Source organism: Lactuca sativa, chromosome 6, assembly GCF_002870075.4.
Source record: "Lactuca sativa cultivar Salinas chromosome 6, Lsat_Salinas_v11, whole genome shotgun sequence".
In the NCBI taxonomy this organism is placed as follows: domain Eukaryota; kingdom Viridiplantae; phylum Streptophyta; class Magnoliopsida; order Asterales; family Asteraceae; genus Lactuca; species Lactuca sativa.
Genome location: NC_056628.2, coordinates 28215005 through 28235878, shown reverse-complemented (window position 1 = coordinate 28235878; position 20874 = coordinate 28215005). Strand labels below are relative to the sequence as shown.

The window sequence follows — 20874 nt, the reverse complement described above, 5'->3', positions numbered from 1 at the left end:
AGGATTTCAGAAGTTAGGGTATGATTGGTAACTTTCTTGGACTTATTATGGAAGGATTTTTAGAGGCAGAGGCTAAAAGGTAAATTCTGGACCTAAGTTGAAAAGGTTTAGTGGAGGAGGGACTAAACTCGTTAAAAACAATGAAAGTTTGGTAATGGCACGGGACTTGAACCCGGTGATCTTTCTTTCCCGTATTAAGGTTGTCACCTCCAAATCCTAACCCTAGGATACTACTATCTAGCCGCCACCACCATACCACCTACAACCTCGTCGTCGGACACCACCACAACAGCCCCTGCTCTCGGTGACGTTGTGTGCAACCGCATGGACCGCCGAGCTTCACCGCCGCTGATCTCATGGCCGGCGAATGCGAGTATTTGAGTCGACGTTGTGGTCATAGGGAGACCAATTGAATGCGTCTTGTAACTGCCACCTCCCCACCGTATTTTTTTCTTCTTCTTCTTCTACATTCTTCTCCGTTTCATCGGTGCTATGTCCATCGCTACTGCCGTCCCGAGCGACTACTTTTCTGATCTCCGGTTGTCATCCGTCACCTCCCTTCCACTGTTACATTTCCGCCGCCGCTCCAACGACCGTTCCACCCGCTAGTGCTGCTGTTGCGAACATTTAGGTCGTCGTCGTCGCCACCATGCGGCTCTTTCGCCTTGACATATGTTCTCCGACCGCTGCACACCACCATGTGGTTGGTTTCGCTCGTATTAGCATATGTAGATGTGTATGATGTTGATGTCGGTTGTGTATGTTGAGAGTGTGTGATGGGTAGCTGGAAAACCGAAGAAAAGCCATCACCACCACCATGAGGTGGTGGCTGTCACCTCCAACCACCGCCTGCCGCCATAAGGGTAGCTGATTGTGTGTATGTGTGTTATTTTGTGTGTGTGTGTTCATTTGGATATTATGTTGTATAATTGTATTTTGGTCGGAATAATCAAGGAAATCCATCAACACCACCACAAGGTGGTGGCTACTACTGTGAGCCGCCGTTGACCACCACTACCCGAGGTGGTAGTGGATGGTGCCCAACTTAATTAACATTAATTAACCTAAAAACTTAACAAATGGACCAATTGGAACGTGACTGGGTTGGAAACCCTAATTAGGGTTTAGAAAACCCTAATTTTGGATATATTAATTTGGAATTGTCGGGACCCGCATGCTTGGACCATTGGATTGGAATTATGAATTAATCACGACCACATTGTATGGTTGACCTAGTAGAGTGATGGACTTAATGGATTAAGTCCTTAATGGGTTAAGCAAGAACACTTAACCTTACTCATCATTTTATGTGAAAACCCCTAATTAGGTTTGGGTTCTTGTTGGGCCATTTCTTGGACTAAGTTGTTATGGGCCTTCGTGGGCCAATTAGGAACAGGGTCATGGACTAAGGAAATTATTGGGCTTTATGATAAGGCCTATTGGAAAGGCTTGGGCCTAATTTGGAAAATTGGGCCATAGATGGGCCATAATTAGGCCTTGATGATTATGAGATATTGGACCATCAGAATGCCAAGTGTTAGGACTAGAGTAAATGGTTGGGCCTTAAGGTAAGACCATGTAGAGGTTTGGGCCCAATTTGGAAAATTGGGCCATATGTTGGGCTTTGGTTTATTGTTTGACTTTTGGGCCTTTGGTGTGTGAGTTTGGGCCTTGGGCTTGAATCAAGCTAGGTTGGGGGTAAAGTAGTCTTTTACCCCAAGAGTGGACTTATGGTTATGTATTGGATCCCAATTATTAATTGGGTGTTGTTTTGATGTTAACAATTCGGGAATCTGTCATCCAGCAGCTAGAGTTTTGTCCGCGGGACTTCAGCAGTGTGAGGTGAGTTACCTTCCCGGTAGCAGTGGGTCTAAGGCACCAATTTCGACCCACTAGTAGGGATATCAACGAGACCAAACGGGAGTGGAAATAGCTGCCCCCGCCCCGCTCCCGAAATCAGTTGTTGCCCCTGCCCCCGGTCCCCCCCCCCCCCCCCCCGTTACCTCCATCGCACACAGTCCTGCCCCCGTTCCCCGGTTCCCCCGGTTTATAGGCTTAAAATTCGATTTTTTTTTGCTAAAAAGCTGCATTGTTTTAGACTAAAAAAACTATTTTTAATAACTTTAAAATCTTAAAACCTAATCTTTTAGAAAGTAAAAAATTAAAAATCCTACATTACAAAACGACAATTTCAACAATCTTAAAAATATAAAATACAACAAATCCAACATTACAAATATAAAATACTTACATGTCAAAAAATATATGATCAATTCGCTACATCTTCAACATCCATTAATTGGAAACGGGAAAGTGAAACCTACACTAAACCTAAAATTAGAAAATCTATTTTATACATGTATTTTATATTGAATATATATATATATTTTACATAAATGTATAATCGGGGAACCCACGGGAGTATGGGACAGAAATACCGACTCTCGATCCTGGTCCCGAAAATAAACGGGGTTTAAATCAGCCCCCGCTCCCGCTCCCGCTCCCATTTTTTAAAAAAATTAGTCTCGTAAGGTATCGGGGTCCCGCGGGAGCGGGTTCCCACAGGGGTTTTTGACATCCCTACCCACTAGTAGGAGTTGTAGTTAGATTATTGTCTTCATGATCATTATTTGGTATGCCACTATCTGTTATGATTATGTGCCAGTATGTTATGATATTATGTGATAGTGGTAGGGGTGAAATAGACCCCGTAGCCAGTTGGAATAAACCGGAGGGTAGGTCGGGCACCCAGATATGCCTAACAATATGAGTATGTTATGATATGATGTTATGTGGTAGGGGTAGGGGTGAAATAGACCCCCTAACCTGTTGAAATAGACCGAAGGGTAGGTCGGGCACCCAGATATGCATGGCATGGGTAGGTCGGGCACCCCGGTGTGCCTGACAGGGGTAGGTCGGACACCCTGGTATGTCTGACATGGGTAGGTTGAACACCCAGGTATACTCAGCAGGGTAGGTCAGACACCTAGATATGCCTGGCAATATGTAGTTATGTGGTATGATGGGGGAACTCACTAAGCTTCGTGCTTATGATTTTCAGTTTTGGTTTCAAGTACTTCTTCTTCAAAAGGAAAGGAGTCGGCATGATTGCAGCACATCACACTATGTTTTCAGCACATGAGATCTTTGGGATTATACTCTGATGTTGTTTTATGATGACATGTTTTGATTATTGACACACTGGTTTTGTTATGGGATGACACTATGAATGTTTTTATATTATTGATTTTATAATAACTTAATTAAAAATGAAATTTTTGGTCTTGAATTTTGGGATGTTACACTAATACTCTTCTTATACTATAAGGTGTCCTACGCACCAATACATATCCCAGGAACTCCTAGGGTTCCCTTCCTCACCACTCTCTGATATCAGTTGCAGAAGGAACTCCCACTAATACCATCTAACTACCACATGAATACGATTACATACTATCGATACTAGATAATTCTTCGAATGAAAGGTCCTACACTACAACGATGGGACTCAAACAAGAGCTGCGCAATAGAGTTAAACCTATCCTTCTAAAATTATCTAATCTCAATAATATGTAATCCACACATTCATCCACTATTTAGTTGGCACTAATAAAGTTTACTAAAGCACAAAGCACGCAGCATTCGAGCATCAAACAATTCAAATCAGAACATAACCTATACAAGCTACCCTATCAAATAACTTATTTGATACTAACATGTGAATCTATAAATTCATATAATAGGCACATAAAGACATCTCTCCTAGCATTCTATCATGCAATTCTGAGCAGATCCTTAGCCTCTAATCTAGAATGCAATCCTCACATCATGGTGTAAAACATATAACATGTATGGGTATTTTGGGAAGATTTACTTGAGCTCGGTTGATTGTACGCATCGTACCCTTTTATCTTTATAAAATTTCCTTAGTTAAAATGTTTCTTTTTATGGAAAATCTACCAAACCCTCCATTATCACTTTGTTCGTGAACAGATCTCCCAAAATCTATTATGGGTCCTACATGTAAACTCAAAAGACCAACTTGCTAACTTGTTGACCAAGCCACTTAGTCAAACCTCGTTTCTACATACTCGATCCAAGATTGGCATCTTCAATGGAGCCTCCATCTTACAGGGGCGTGTTATAGACAACACTTAAACATAGTTTAAATTCAAATATTTACTCAATTTGTATTGTCAAAAGATACTTATTTACTTTCCTCACTTATCTCCTATAATTTCTTTTCTTTTGTACCTCATGCCTATATAAGGCGGTGTAATCCTCTGTAAATCATAATCAAGAATTCACAAATCATTCATCCCTATCATCTCTCTCACATATTAGCCACAAAACTTGTTTTTAATCCAAGTATTACCCCAAATGGCTAGATTTTAACTCGCATTACTCCCTATATAATTTCTTGTTTTACACAAATCACCAATATTTTACTTTCATCACAATTAAGGCTTCAAGCACAAAACAGGAATGTAATTTCAAATTTCCAACATGCCTTAACTTTCACATCATGAAGTTTTCATCTTAAAGTGTCATGACAGTTACTCATTAACACATAACTTCACAAATAAATACCAAATTAAATCCCAAAATATCATAATTTCATATAAGACTATGTGTCTCCCTAAGAACACTAAAAGAAGCCATTTTCACCTCAATTGCAATTCCTGTACCAATTCAATTTATGCACAACAAGAAGAAGAAAATACACGAACCAAATCCAACCCCTCTCTTAAACTGCTTAAACTGTAATAATACCTTCATCAATGTCCTATTTTTCATCACTTTGAATAAAATAAGAAAAAATATAACATAATTCCTCTATATGTTAAACCCGAAAAATATCCCCTAATATCATATCTTGTATTTAAGCTCCCCAGTTTGGGATGTTCTCCGTTGCCTCATTCACCATTTTCACAAGTGTAACCTTCAATATTTATAAATTAAGAAAATTTCAGAAAGTAAAATAAAATAATAATATGGTGATGAATTTGTAATTTAAAAAAAAAAAAAGCTTACCACACTTTCAGGGACACCAGGTGGAGGAAGTTGAAGGTTTTTTGGAGGGTAGATTGTGTCAAATGATCTTTTATCAAATCTCCACTCTCCAATTTTTCCATATGTCAATTTACCCTATAAATAGCAACATACTTATCAACTTTTTTTCTCAAATTAAAATAAAAAGTTATTATTTATTATTGGTTTTTTCATGTACGCTACAATTAATACCTTCATATCATAATCACATCCATACGTGTAGTGAATAATAAACTTCTCCCCAATTTCTGTATCCCATGGTGGCTAATGCATACACAAGGGAAAAATAAAAAAATATTATTATTCATGAACAAAAAATATAATGGTTTTTTGGTAATTTTCCGAAAATAAACAAACCTGAAGCATGAAGTCTTTATGTAAGATGTTTCCAACATCATGCAAAGCAGATGAAACAGCATAAGCATACCTATGTATAAAAATCATTATTTTTAATTTTAAAAAGTTTAAAATCATAAAATATTTATAAATACATTAAACTAAGTGTAAATAATTAAATTACATTTCAAGAACCCAACCGAAAGCCTTATCAGCTTCAGGGTCTTTTTTCATGGCCAAAGACACATTCATCCATGTGGGAGCTATCTTTTTAAGAGATTCCTAATTTCAAAACAAGATAAATAATTAAACAAAATTTTAAATTTGCAAATGATTATTATATAATTGAAATTTATGTACCTTTCCAACGATAACAGGTGAATTTCCTATAGGGTCAATATTGGTAATTGGCCCTTTTTCTTCTGGGTAGAATTTTCTAAGAATTGGCTCGTATTTTTTAGGCTCAATGTAGAAAAAAGGAAAAGCTGCTCCAAGCCCATTTTTGGATAAATTTGGTATTGGTTTTACAATAACATGATCTGGCTCTGACATTAATATATAGCTGCATAAATTTTTTTTTTAAAAAATAAATAAATATTCAAGATTTGTAATTTTATAAATGTACAAAATGAATTTATGTTTTCGCTTACTCTTCTTTAATGTCGACTTGTTGTAGCCATTGCACAAATGCCCAGGGTCGATTGAGGACTATATAACCCTGAAATATACCAAAATTTTATCAGTGAAAATCAAAATCAGGGTAGTTGAGTAGTAGCCATTAATATTTACTTCAAATGAACTTGTGGGTTTCTCTATATCTAAGCATACACAAATATTAATTACTCTAAATCTCTCAAAGTAGAAAGTTCCATTTTGATTGTGAAGTTCAAAATTGGCAGAATTTCCCTAATTTAAATTGATGTTTAGATTACATTTAGATTCAGGATATTGGGTTTTTACACAGAAATATGTCTTTCTTTGTAACAGAATTTTGATTAATTGTCAATGTAGGTATCGGAAGTTTCTCGAAGCTAAACATTCATGTCAATTTTGACTTTACAAGTCAAAATTGGACTTCCATGGATGGATAAACCTAATTTCCTAGGTAAAATGAGCACGAAAATGAATGAATTACTTGAATTGAACGATACGCATACGATATTTACGACAATTATACCTGATCTGTTCCAGCTGGAAGTGGCTGAGCAACAAAAGTCGGGATCTCATCCATGAACTGATCGGCTTTTCCAGAATGTAAGATCCTCGTAAATCCGCCCATTTCGCAATTCACTCCGCCGTTTTCCTTCATCTTCTTAAACCAATAGTACATGATCCTAGTCTGCCATGTGTTATAAACAGAATCAGATGCAGTAACTGCAGTATGAAACATCCTCTTCTTATCGGCCAAAGCTGACTTTCTATTCCCCGGCATCTTGATTATCGGGTCAACAGAGAGAACCCCTTGTGATGAGCCTGGGAGTTCTTGCCTGAGTGGAGCGTTGGCTGAAATGATGATGTTGTATGTGATTAGAGCTACTGAAAACGTTATTGTGAGAGTGAAGAAGAAATTCCCACAACCCATGTTGCAAGATTCAATTGGTTTGAATCGTGATTGCGTTTCCTACATGTAGGAATTGGGGATTTTGATGGGAGATTTTGGGTTTTTGGAAGGAGAGAAGTGGGTGAAAGGGGGAAGAAGATGAAGAACAAAGTCGTATGGGTTTTGGTTGTAATCCATGGCTGTATGCGCGAGTAGTTGAAGAATATAAAAATGGCCTTTTTTTGAAATTCAACCCTCCTTCAATTATTTTTATTTATTTCAATAAGATTCGATCTAAAAAAAACAATCTTCCTTTAATTATTAATTTCAATAAGATTTGATTTAAAAAAACTACAATTATTTTTATTTTATATAATCCAACGAAGATAATGTCTTCATTTTAATAAAATTTTGATCTATTTAGAGCGTTACATTATTTCACCTACGTTTGATAGAATCTCTTATTAAATTGTTTCATTTTATTTTTTGACTTGTAAAAGGATATGTTACTCTTGGTATTGTTTCTTGAGAGGTGAGAAGGTTTATATCAATAAAGTAAAAAGGTTTTGCATTATTTTGTTACTTATTGAAGAAAGTTCATTGTATACAAATTACCTTTTTTCCAACAAAACATGTGTAATGTTTTTCTAAATAACTTTGAAATGATATTTTATCTATAGATAGCTAAACATGCTTTTATATTTAGAATGAATATGTGCAAGATTTAACTTAATATATATCACATATTCATCCGCTGATGCGACTTTAAATATTATGAGTTTATTTGTCTTGTTGAATGATTATCTATGTGATGCACATTCTGTGTGTTGTAATTTGACTCATTTCAAATTGTCTCTTTTTCTTCGTTAATTATAAATAATTAAATACATTTACGATAAACGTAAAACAAAGTTTTACGCTTTATAATTTAAGTCCCTTGAGCAATTATATTCAATAATAGATAGTTTTACTGGCATAGTCAATTGCATCGATAAAATATATACGACAAAAAAAATTATCAATCTATAAGTTTTCGTAATAAATTGTTGAAGTAATAAAAATACATAATGGTGTGATGGATTTTATACAACTTTCCAACATCTATAAGCAATTAAGCATCCAATGCTCGTTTTAATTTATGTGGTTAAGAACATTATTGTGCTTAATTTTTTTTTTTTTTTTTTTGAATGACAAACTAAGGGGTTGTTTGGCAGGATCTTAATTTTTAAGATCTGATTTTTTAAGAGATCTGGATCTCTAAGAGGATCTGAACTTTTAAGATCTGAATTTTTAACATGCTGTTTGGTTGGAACCACTTAATTATTGTGCTGAATTAAAAAATGATCATTTTACCCTTCTGTATTACTTTTTGTTGAATTCAATATTTTTTGTTTATAAAATAACGAACTAACTTCTTGAATTATAATAATAAATATATACAAGCAACATATAAAATGCAAATTAAACTTAAATCAAAATTAATCTATCAACTATAGCAATCAAAATTGCTTTGTTTTGGATAACATTGCAATAACAAAATAGAATCACATTACTATAAACACCCTCTTAAACAACCTTACAAAAATAACCTGAGCTATATGCTTATATCAATCACATTACATGTATATAACCATGTTTTTGTGTGTTCCAGAGGAGTGATATCCCCATAACCTTCAAATATACACCAGGGACAAAAATGTCAATGAAGATTCATAATAGGTTTCACTCTACACTAGCTTCTAACTTAAAATACTGGAGAACTAATCAAGTTTATGAGGAAAAATAATGATCAAACTGCAAACAAACACAAATGTACCTGTAATAAATAATAGAGTTGACTTCAAATCTTCAATACATCAAATGAAAAAAGATCAATACCGAAAAGTGCATACTTATAAAAAACATAAAAGCCCAGCAATAAGAGCCAACCGAGAACCATTATTTGATGCACAAATAGGTTTCAAAAATAAACTCTAGAAATCGATTTCAGAAATTGGTTTAAGAAATTAACCCTATAATCGATTTTAGATACATAAATAGGTTTCAAAGAGCTATTACTTGATTTTGCTATCGACGAGTTTGAGGGGGGTGGAGGGCGGCGCAGGCTGGTGGAGGTGGAGGCGGTGATCGGTCGGTGGCTAAAGCATAGCGGAGGGTAGCTGGTCGTCGAAGATGGTTGGGAGGGAGAAAGAAATCGCATCGTGAAATAGAATAGGGAGAAGAGGGAATATGTTTTTGGGCAAAACCGGAAACACGCGTGCTTTCTTTTTTTCAGATACAACCTGAGGTCTGAGAAATTAAGAGGCTTTTTTTTAATTTAAGAGACATATAATAAGAGGCTACCAAACACATCATATCTGAATTTTTAAGAGATTGTCTCTTAATTTTTCAATTAAAAGGTAAACAAACGACCCCTAACTAATCTATTCTTAAATAACCACCTATGTCTCCATCGAGACTTGAACCCCTTACCTCTCAAATGAGATGGTCACTCCATACCGCTGGGCCATTGGCCCTTTGGTTATTGTGCTTAAATAGTCCAGTTTACAAATTAGATTGTGGTATTATAAGTGAAAGTGGTATACCTAATGTGTTGAAATAAATATCCAATCTAATGTACTCTTACACACATGTGATTCTAACTTTAGTGTCTATATTTTAACATGCGTATACTTCCGCAATGGGTAAAGATTGTTATAATATGATAAGATACAATTGTATTTCAAAGAGACTTACATGAAAAAAATGACATGACTTTTTAGTAATTATATCTTTAAACAATACAAAACAAACATTCATATATGAACATATTTAATTAAATATTATCCACATTATAATTAAAATCATTTGTTCTAGTCATTACAATAGTAATTTGGAATAAAAATAGAAACTCCTTTTATCAAAATCAATTATCTAAAATTACATTGATGTTATTGACAACAAAAAAAAACGATAAAAACCAATATCATATGTAACTAATAGCATAAAATACATGTTGAATAATATTTTATTGTACATAAAAATAGATTGCCTTAACATAAAAAAGAAATGCAACATAAACATACATTTTAACAAAGTTAATTGCTCCAACTATAAATAGCTTGAAGGTTGGTTGATCTACCAAAAGTTCATGAAAAGTAATTATCAATCTTACTTCCTCTAATGAAAAGATCTATAAAACATAAACTTTAAAAAATGATTTCATGTTACCTTTTCACACATATAGCCAACTTTGAAGCTTGGTTAATATCTAAAACTTTACATGCACTTAATTTGATTTTACTTGCATTTAAATTTGGAAAATTGCAATTGCTCTTTTGTATCTATAACGTCCCAAAATTCCAGACTAAAAATTTCTTTTAATAAAGTATCACTTAAAGTAAAATCATCATTTCAAAACATAAACAGAGTATTAGTTTTCAAAACACATGTTCATTATCAGAGTAAAACATTCCCAGGCTGACTGATATATGGTGTGTGCCATGCGATCATCCCGAGCTCCATCATCCGCTACCGGAAGTACCTGAAACCAAAACTGAAAGCCGTAAGCACGAAGCTTAGTGAGTTCCCCAGATACCTCATACCATACAAACCATTCATAGCCAAGAGCTATACATAACCGACTTATCCATAATCAAATAAGGTGCTATGTGCCAAACATAGTCTTGCCATTATGCCACGGGCCGCGCGTGGTCTTCCTGGTCAAGCCTGGGCCGCTCCCTGGGTCTTACAGACAAGTGCCAAGGGCCACCCCCTGGTCTTACAGACATGTGCCAAGGGCCACCCCTGGTCTTTTATGCAAGAATCACAAAGACAACCGTACATACTACTCTACTTAGCTAAACAGCATACAGTGTGCCAGAAGCCACCTCCTGGTTTTTCATATATAATAGCATACAATGCGCCAGGAGCCACCTCCTGGTCTTTCATACATATTGCCTAGGGCTAACCCCCGGGTCTTCCTGTCATCCATAATAACATACTGTGTGCCAGGAGCCACCCCCTGGTCTTTCATGCATATTGCCTAGGGCTAACCCCCGGGTCTTCCTATTATACATAATAACATACTATGTGTCAGGAGCCACCCCCTGGTCTTTCATGCATATTGCCTAGGGCTAACCCCCGGGTCTTCCTATCATACATAATAACACACTGTGTGCCAGGAGCCACCCCCTAGTCTTTCATGCATATTCTAAATGGGCCGGCATTGGTGCCTTAGACCCATACAAACAATGAGGAGACTCACCTCGCACTGCTGAACTCTGCTGATAATCCTCCGGCTGCTGACCGACAACTCTCTGAACTCCTGCTCCACTAGCTCCCCGAGCTACCAATATCAATGCAACACTTAGTCTAACTATCTCCCGAAAGTCAACTAAGTCAACTCAGGTCGAAGTCAGAGTCCTGGTCAAAGTCAACCTTCCAGGTCAACCCTACTCGTCGAGTCACCCTACTGACTCGCCGAGTTCATAATTCCAGAGTCCTTCCACTCGCGACTCTACTCGCCGAGTCAGTCCATGACTCGCTGAGTCTACCGATTTCCGAGTCCTGACCTGTCCAACTCACCGAGTCTCTAATCGACTCACTGATTCGAGTCTAAACTCGAAGGGTTTGGGGTTTCGCGACTTGACTCGCCGAGTCCAAGAACATACTCGCCGAGTCCAAGACAATCTTCATCCAACTCGTCGAGTTGTTCTTCCAACTCGCCGAGTTCATGCCCAACTTCATCTGACTCAACGAGCTGTTCATCCCACTCGTCGAGTTCCTCCTCATCTTCAAGCTACTCGCCGAGTCCACTCAAAGGACTCGCCGAGTCCATCCGGTCCTTCATACATGCAGAGGACTTTTGAGTCATGCAGGGACTCAAATCTATAGATCTACCCTTCCCAAGCCTATTCCTCACGTAAAGTTGCAAACTTTACGTGTAGAGAAGGAGATCTAAGCAAAATACACCATAAACTAGGGTTTAAGGCCAAGGGGCTTCAACATTGACTCAAGGGCTGATACTTTATGCTTCTCTAGTCCATAACACACTTGGATCTGAAGTAGCAACTCCAGATCCGGCTTCTAACTCAAATGGGTGTCAAACCATGGCTTAAGAGCCCCAAATCTCACAACCATGGAAGACCTAAAGGAGAGAGGGACGATTTATTACCTTCAATATCTCAGAAAGGCTCCACAAACTCCAGATCTATAGTCCCTTCTTGCTCCTCCAAGTTCCTTCTTCCTTCTCCAAGCTTTAATGCACCTTCCAAGGCAACAAATGGCTCAATCAAAGGTTATGACGGCTAGGTTTTGGTATCCAGGGCTTAAGAGGCAGTAAGGGAACCCTAGGAAGAAGATTAAGACGTTTATATAGGCTCCAAGTCCCGGATTTAGGGTTTTCACGCACAGACCAGACTCGCCGAGTCACCTTGGCCTACTCGCCGAGTCGGTCACTTACTCCTCGACCCGGATCCCGCTCGGACTCGCCGAGTCGACCCCTAAACTTAGGGTTTTCTTTCCTTTCTTGGCCTTCAAAACTTTGGGTGTTACAGTATCCATAGAACCACTCACACAACTCTTCAAACCCTACCAATATAATCTATTATTTTGTGTTGATAAACATGCACTATGCAAACTATAATGCTCTTCTACATGTTAAATATTTCATTTAACTTGTCAATTAAATATTATGATTTCAATAGTTTTGGAAGCAACAAATCATAACATTTTAATTAATCAATAAATTAAACTGTATAAGTTGAATAGTCTTGGGGGTTTCAAATACATGAGATTCAAAAAAAAATATTTTTTTATAATATATATATATATATATATATATATATATATATATATATATATATATATATATATATATATATATATATATATATATATATATATATATATATATATATATATATATATATATATATATATATATATATATATATATATATATATATATATATATATATATAATCAAGGGTGGCCTAAATATATTTGGAGCCCGACTGCCCGAGACATAAACAAAAAAAGCCCCCTTAAACTTACATAATTTGAGGAAAAAAAATTATAACTAGCTAACAATTTTATAAAGACGACAAGTTATTGTTATTATATAAAATAGATGTATATAGAAAATGTGTTTCAAAATATTTAAGTTAATTTAAAAAAATAATAATAATAATAACAAAAAGAACTTGATCACACTACGATTTGAACCTATACAATATACCATATTACCAGGGGGAGAAAGAGAAAGTAACCAACCACAGAATGAATGTTTAGGCTTCTGTTAAATAATTAAGTTATTAATAAACAAAGGAAAACTTATCAGCAAAAATGAAATTGATGATGACACAAAGATTTGAACTCCAGTCGATTATAACACAAACCAAACAAGCCAAGTAAGCTGAAAGTTGATTTCATTTATTTTAAGCATATACTACAACATATATATAAACTATATATACACAGAGTTAGGGCCCAATCAATTACGGACCCTGGGCTAAGTTTGCCCCACCTATTGGGTCGGGCCTGCACACGATGAATCCGCTTGTTCCATCTTTTGATAGTTTCTTTGATAGGAAAACAGACTTTGGAGCCTTTTATATATATATATATATATATATATATATATATATATATATATATATATATATAAACCAACCCTAATTCTATGGTGTTTTTATAGGTTTTTTAGTTAAAAGAATGCAAGTTTGGAATGAAAATAACGGGTTGGATACTTTGACATGTAATGGGCCATAAGCCCATAATCACAACTATGTTCCAATGGGGCAAAAAATAATATTTGTGATGACATTTAATGGGTTATAATCCTAAATCATATTTGGGTTGATATTTCGTTTTGATTTAGAAAATATTACGTCGAGGATGAGATGGTCTTATTAAAAAAAAAAAAAGAAGAAGATAAAAGCTTAAAAAAAGATTGGTGTAAAAAAAAATGTCAAAAACGCAAATGCATGCATTTGATGAGATGGTCTTATTAAAAAAAAAAAAAGCTTAAGAAAGATTGATGTAAAAAAATGACAAAAACGCAAATGCATGCATTTGCAAATGCGGTAGATATTGGCAAAAAGTAATCATCAAACGACAATTATTCAACACCAAATCATTATAAAATAACTCTTTTTGACCTAAAAAGGCAATAAACGATAACTTATACTAAATCTATACGTTAACTGATGCCATAGGACAAAACTTGGAATTTACTTTTATTGAATTATAAATTCATGAAAGCTATTCTTTGAATTCTTATAACTTGTAGATTTGTACCTCAATAGTAAATTATTTCAACTTCTATATATATATATATTTTCAAATTTTATATACCCGAAAGTCAAACCCAAGTTGGCCAAAATAGTATTTCCATGTCAATGTGTCATTGTTCATTATAAAAACCATAAGATTGGTGCGAGGGTTATTCAAATAAAGAACACGCAAGAATTAACATGGTTTACATGATCAAAGTAGTTGAAAGAACATATGTCACATGCATTACTAAATACTAATCACCACATGCTATCTTATTATGTACATGTACATCCCCTTATCCTATTCACACAAAACTGATAGATACATAAACGTATCCGAAATTTCAGTTTTTTAGTCATATACATGACTCTCAAAGCTCAAACTTCTTAACCTTACACCATTTTCATCTTTCTCTTCAAACCTTCAACTAGATCTTTCTTGAAACTACATGCAAGATCATCATTCCATTGATAAATGTGTTTAGTTTAACATGTTATGATCACTGCTTTTATCACCTGCATTGCTTCTTTTTGTGGTGAGGGTTAGTGGGTATTCAATATTCATCACATTTTCATGAATTTTTTTTATAAATCTAATAAATGGTTGCGTTAATAAGATGTAATACCTTTTGCGTTTAGTCTTCAAGACTGTAGAAGAAGAAGGATTGCTATGCCAATTTCGCTTCCTTTGATTAATAAACCAATTGTTTATCTGCTTCAATTGTAACCCCGTTTCCTGTACCAATCTTGCCTTATCTTCTTCCTGTAAATTGCAAACGCGTCAAAAAAAAAGTCAACAATTTTGACTCGAAATAGTCAAAATGATGGTGTATTAATGGCGAATTTGGAAGACTCACGGTGGGGTATGGCCATTTGGCATGTGATTGCCACCATGATTTTAACACAGACGTGGTGTCGCCGGGAAGTTTTCCTGCTCTTCTTTTGCGTAAAATTTCCTCCCTAATATCCACAATCTTCTCCTTGTAACCCTAATATTTACCAATTATATATAAAACATACTAGTTTATAACCCGTGAGAAACACGGTTATAAAATTAATTAATTTTTCATATTAAAAAATTAAAATTATTAATCAATTATTTTAAATAAATTATTAATTAAGAGATATTTTTTTTATTATATAAAATTATAATTGTAGATTTTAATAAATACTTGAAGTTATATCACCTTATAATCTGTATTAATTTTATTTTGTTTTTCAATCTAATGCTATGTATTTAATATAATTAGAGTGGAAACTTTAAAATTTAAAATTTAAAATGGATAATCAATTATTAATTAGTGTAATTATAGTGGAAATTTAAAATTTGAAATTTAAATTGTATAATTAATAGGTTGACAAATGACATAATTGATGATATATAACATTAATGAGAAACTCTAATTATATGACACTTGTCAATAGAAGATTAAACATATTCTTTTATTAGAATAAGGATTATGAGTTATATTGGTTTTAATAAGATCTTGTTATCTTTATTTTAATAATATTACTTTTGTAAATAAAAAGTTAAAATTATAATTGAAATCATGCATGAAATAAAGTTGAAATTATATATTGTATTTACATAAAATATAAAAAGTTATGTGAACATTCATTTCTTTCATTACTAAAGAACAACCAAACATGATAATTCGTCGACATATGAAGTGGTTAAATTTTATAAACTCGTTTTAATTTACTTTTTTCTTCGATTTATGAGGTGGTATGTACTTGTTTTAATTTATTTTTTTCCTTCCATTTCCTTTAGGGTGCCCTTATTTTTTTCAAATATTGTTTTAACATCCTTTTATCTATTTATCTATAGAGCACCTCATCAAAACAACACTTAGAGCGTCAATAATAGAAACTCATTGCCATTGGTGAGTGTCTTTTTTTTTGGGTTAAAAAAGCTATAAAGAAGAGCTTTTTTGTCCCCAAAACTTATTTACGTTACTTGTAAAATTACAAGATCTAAGCTCTTACATGGAGCCCTTTCACAAGTATAATAATTTTTAATTCATTTGTATATCTTTTCTATAGGACCCATAAAAAAGCTTTATAAAAAAGTTTTTCTATAGTGGATATATTAAGTTTTTCCATTTCTTGAGTTGGTACTAAATATCTTGTTAATGGAAAAACTTCCCAATTGTAGTTGTTTATTGAGAGAAAGAAAAAGAAACAATAATATTTTTCCCTAACATGTTTATTTTTCGAGTTTTTCTTTAATTTGTTATGTTCGTCAAATCAAAATGTAGTTTATCAGTTAAATAAACAGATATTTTTTCGGCTAACAAGTAGTTTTGTAAGCCGATCTTTACATGTTCCCTAACATGTTTATTTTTCGAGTTTTTCTTTAATTTGTTATGATTGTCAAATCAAAATGTAGTTTATCAGGTAAATAAACAATTATTTTTTCAAACATCAGTTAGTTTTTCAGTTAAATTTTACCTGTTTGAGCTCGTGCTTAAGCTCTTGCCTTACACGCTCCATTAACGATCTCTCACTCTCAGTTGGAACAAGAGGCCCGAATCCCATGCTATCATGTCCATCAAAACTCCCATCAAATAAATTTGCATTATCACTTTCATCCACTTGATCTTCATCATCATCTGACATTGTTGCACCTGTACCTTCTCCAGGTGACACTCCTTTTCAACAACCAAAAATAATAATTAATAAACTTTTCATAACATAAAATACAACCAAAAAAACAAACCTGTTAAGCTTTGTAACGATTGTTCAATCTCCCAACACGCCATTACTGCTTCCATTGCATGAACACGAACGTGTTGTTGTAATTGTTCTTTGAAAGAACAAAGTAACAGAACATAATGAGTCTGCGTTTCATGTTTCCAACACCAGATCATAATACAATCAGTTTAAGATTTTAAGATTATAAGATTATAAGATTATAAGATTAAGAAGAAAGATGCATACCATGAATTGATCAAGTTCTTTATCATCACCAAGATTACTCTGTCCTTCAAAACCCGAATACTTTGATACAACATGCTGTGATTGTGCTAACTGTGCATCGATTCTGGGTAATTGGTCAACGGGAGTTGCGATTCTCAAACAAGCGACATGAGCTGATAATAATTGTTCATACAGCGGATGTGATAATACTTCTGCTTTGTATCTCGCATTTTGCCAGTTAACGTCGCCACCTCCGTCTTCACTCTCCCCAAGCTCGCCTCCGCCATTGTTATCGACCTGTAAATATCGTTGAAGGTATCATATTGGCTGTGTTTTGAATAACCCAATTGGGAATTAAACCAATTGGTGTTGGTGGATGTTAAAACAGAGCATTTGTGGTTATAAAGATGGTTTGAAGTAGTTGGAAAATTGGGTAGATCTTTCTTTTTACGATGAAAACTGAAAATTGAAAAGTCGGAGGTTTCAATCTAACCTGACTGTTGACGATGGTTCTGGATTGATTGTTGTTTAAATCAGGAGAATCATGAGATGACATAGCGGCGATAATCGAATCATTGGAGACTTGGGTAACGATGTCGTCTCCCCCAACATCACTAACGTTTCTTTGCAGCATCGATCTCGATAGCCACTGGTTATTATTCCCACCTTGTTGATGATGGTGATGATGATGAAGATGCTGTGAAGACGTTGACACTGGCGAATCCGAATTATTGTTGGTTTGCAAGTTGAGGAAATTATTACTCCCGTCGGTAGCCCCACCAGCGTACTGACCTTGTTGCCGGAGAATCGCGCTATTGAGCCAATGGTCTTTTCCGGCGGAACGTGAAGAAGGAGAAGAAGACTGGGCGGCGACGGCGAGGTGATGGTGGTCCGGGAGAATTGTACGAAGGACGGAATTGTTGTCGGTGTCGGAGAAATGTTGCTGTAGAGCCATCTGTTGTTGGAGATGATTAGGATGAAACGCCATTAAAGAAGTCCGCCGGCGATGATAGGGTAGTGGCCAGTGGGTGAAAATTTGACGACGGCGGAGGTGTTGAATCAGGCTTTAGCTTTTAGCTTCTACAGACGATGAATGGAGAGAAAAAGGCTACATATGAAGACGATGAACAGGTTTTTATAGCTTAGAGACTAGAGAGAGTTAATAGAATAGATACAGTGTAGAGAGTAGAGAGTGGACAGTTGTAGGAAGGAAGATAGAGGAGTGAAAACAAGAAAGTGACATTGTTGGAAAAACGGAAAAAGTAAAGAAAAGGAAAACTACTCCCATCATTCATTTACATAATTATATTAATTTTAGGTAAAATGATATTGATTAAAGAAGATTATATAACTCTAATGTATGCAAGTATAGTAAAATTTTGATCATAACACATAAAATATAATTAATCTTCACTCAATAAGCACTTTTAAATACTATAATGGTGATCTTAAATCTAGATCAGTCGGTTGACAAGTTAACAAATAAATTAATTTGGATAATACTTATATGAAAGAAGAATATTTTCGGCCCATTAACCTAATGCATGTAGATAATAGGCCATGTATATTTGTTAGCATAAATAAATACAATCACTTTTATTTATGTCGATATGAAACATCTAACCAAATAAAATTATACTCTTTCACTATTGTCCAAAATACCTATCAAGTTCGATACAAACCTGGACCACCATGGAAAACGTATGTTTCATACTTGTCTACTAATGGGTATGTGTGTAGCTTTGAATCTGAATGTTAAAGGTGTGAGGGTGTATATAAGAGAAGGTGTCCACACATTAAGACAAGCTCGATTAGACAGAGCTTGGGCGTATATGTATGTCGGATGTTGGATCCATCGTTAGCTCGTTTCAAAAAAGTTTGTATACCTATTAAATATGTATCAAAGTTCATTCCCTAGGCATTGTGAACTACAATGAATTCTTCATCATGTAAACATGAAATCCAATTCAGCATCATATACCATATTTGCAATGCCCTTTTGACACAACCCACTTTTAGGAATAAGTTTTGATTCCAATAGCCCTTTCATTTATCAACATCCTTTTGCATGTCTTCGAACATCTATAATGGTATTGTGCTTTGCAAAACCACCACAATCGCATTTAACTTCGCGGTTAATCATGAGACACAAATTATGCAATAGCATCGTTTGATGCTAAATTGAAGTTCGTAAACACAAATGTTGCAAACCGCCCCAATAAACTTTCGATAAACAAACTTTGTAGTAAACAATGGTTTCAAAAACCTAACTTTGTAACAAATCACATTACAAAAGGCTTCACTAAAAATGAACAACTTGGTAACAAATTAAAACCCAACTCATATTTTAGAAATTAACAATTCAGTAAACAAAGATTATAGTAAACACATAGTCCAACATATTTTAGAAAACCAACACGATAGAATCATCACCGATTTTAGAAAACTAACAATGATTTCATAAAACCAAGAAAATGGAAGTTTTTATGCGGCATGTGATAGGAAGCTCGTGGCGTGGATGGTGGTGTCGACTATGGCGTGGATGATAACATGGGGGTAGTCTGACGATGGAGCAACAAAGGATCAGGTTTTGTCTTTGGTGATGAGTATCACAGGCAAGAATGAAAGGCATGTTTTTTAGGGTTCAAAAGGAAACATTTTTTGTTACCTTTACAGACCTTAAAAGTGATTTTTCAAGCCATCTAAGAAAAGAGGACGTGTAAAAGTTTTGACATATGTGGTCTTCTAAAAAACAAAAAGTCTTCAAGTAAAACGTCTGTTTACTTGCAATCAAAATAGACAAATAAGATATACGAAAAAGATAATAATAAATAAATAAATAAATAAAATAAAATAAAAATTAAAAACTTTAGTGATGGCCTACATCTTTTACTCCAAATCAAGGTACTAAAAGTCGCTAGGGGTACTAAGTTGGTCGACTAGCGACTACAAAGCAGTTGACGATTAGTCGGAAACCCTAAATTATGTTAAATTAAAAAATGACTAATATCATAAGAAAGTTGTTAAATACCACAAATATTATAAGAAAATAGGTTAATATGATTAATACAATATCAATTTTTCTTTAAATACTTTCTATTGAGATATACCTTTTTCTACTTGTTAAAATCCATTGGGTTCTATAGTTTTACTCATTGTCTAGGCATGAATTAATCTTCAGATGTCTTTTAGCGGTTGTGTACCGCCTAAAGACTAATCGAAGATCAAACTGGGACTATTCAAGATTTTTACAACGATGCCCTAAATGAATATAAAATTTCAAATCATCCCTTTCATTTTACATTAATCTCTTTTATTATTACACCATTTTCATTTCCAGTAGCGAAAATGCGGAAACTATATCATTGGCTTGATTTATAGGCATGGTTATGAAGCAACACTCTCATAAACCGATAGAAGTGTTGACGAATTGACGAGTTTCTAGATAGCTCTATTTAAACCATATATTGCTCTCAAAATTTTCATATTTAATCTTTTAGCCGGATAATTATTTGTTTCATTTGTCTTTAATTTAACATTCAATTTTGTCCTTGCGTAGATACGGTTTATAATTTCATCTTTACTATTTGGAATTCAATTTTGGTGTGCTCATTGGTATGACAATATTCAAGATTATGTAGGGTTTGGTTGAATTTGTAAAAGAGAAATTAAATATGTATTTATTTTCTTCTTATTTGTCTTTCTTACCCATTTAAAGTGACAGTTGTCTTAATATATTAATAATTTAATTAAAATGAGGCATTTGTC

At 34.5% G+C, this 20874-nt stretch overlaps 2 protein-coding genes across 4 annotated transcripts; both read right to left on the bottom strand.

Annotated features, from left to right (window-relative positions):
• Positions 1-4649: 4649 nt before the first annotated feature.
• LOC111895166 (hydroxyproline O-arabinosyltransferase 1) lies at positions 4650-7140 on the bottom strand. Its single transcript, XM_023891265.3, has 8 exons — positions 6566-7140; positions 6039-6106; positions 5749-5950; positions 5573-5670; positions 5410-5479; positions 5245-5316; positions 5035-5148; positions 4650-4942 (listed from the first exon to the last, which is right to left on the bottom strand). The coding sequence occupies exons 1-8, from the start codon at positions 6968-6970 to the stop codon at positions 4883-4885; spliced, it is 1089 nt and encodes a 362-aa protein (XP_023747033.1). The 5' UTR covers positions 6971-7140; the 3' UTR covers positions 4650-4882.
• A 7223-nt stretch (positions 7141-14363) lies between these two features.
• On the bottom strand, positions 14364-18332 carry LOC111895158 (homeobox protein knotted-1-like 2). 3 transcript variants are annotated; one of them, XM_023891256.3, is made up of 7 exons: positions 17600-18332; positions 17128-17403; positions 16907-17027; positions 16639-16838; positions 15045-15176; positions 14814-14950; positions 14364-14714 (listed from the first exon to the last, which is right to left on the bottom strand). In XM_023891256.3, the coding sequence occupies exons 1-7, from the start codon at positions 18092-18094 to the stop codon at positions 14669-14671; spliced, it is 1407 nt and encodes a 468-aa protein (XP_023747024.1). In that variant the 5' UTR covers positions 18095-18332; the 3' UTR covers positions 14364-14668. The 3 variants fall into 3 exon arrangements, with proteins under 3 accessions (XP_023747024.1, XP_023747026.1, XP_023747025.1); XM_023891258.3 differs by having other exon boundaries at positions 14364-14703; XM_023891257.3 differs by having other exon boundaries at positions 14364-14711; positions 17600-18331.
• Positions 18333-20874: the final 2542 nt, after the last annotated feature.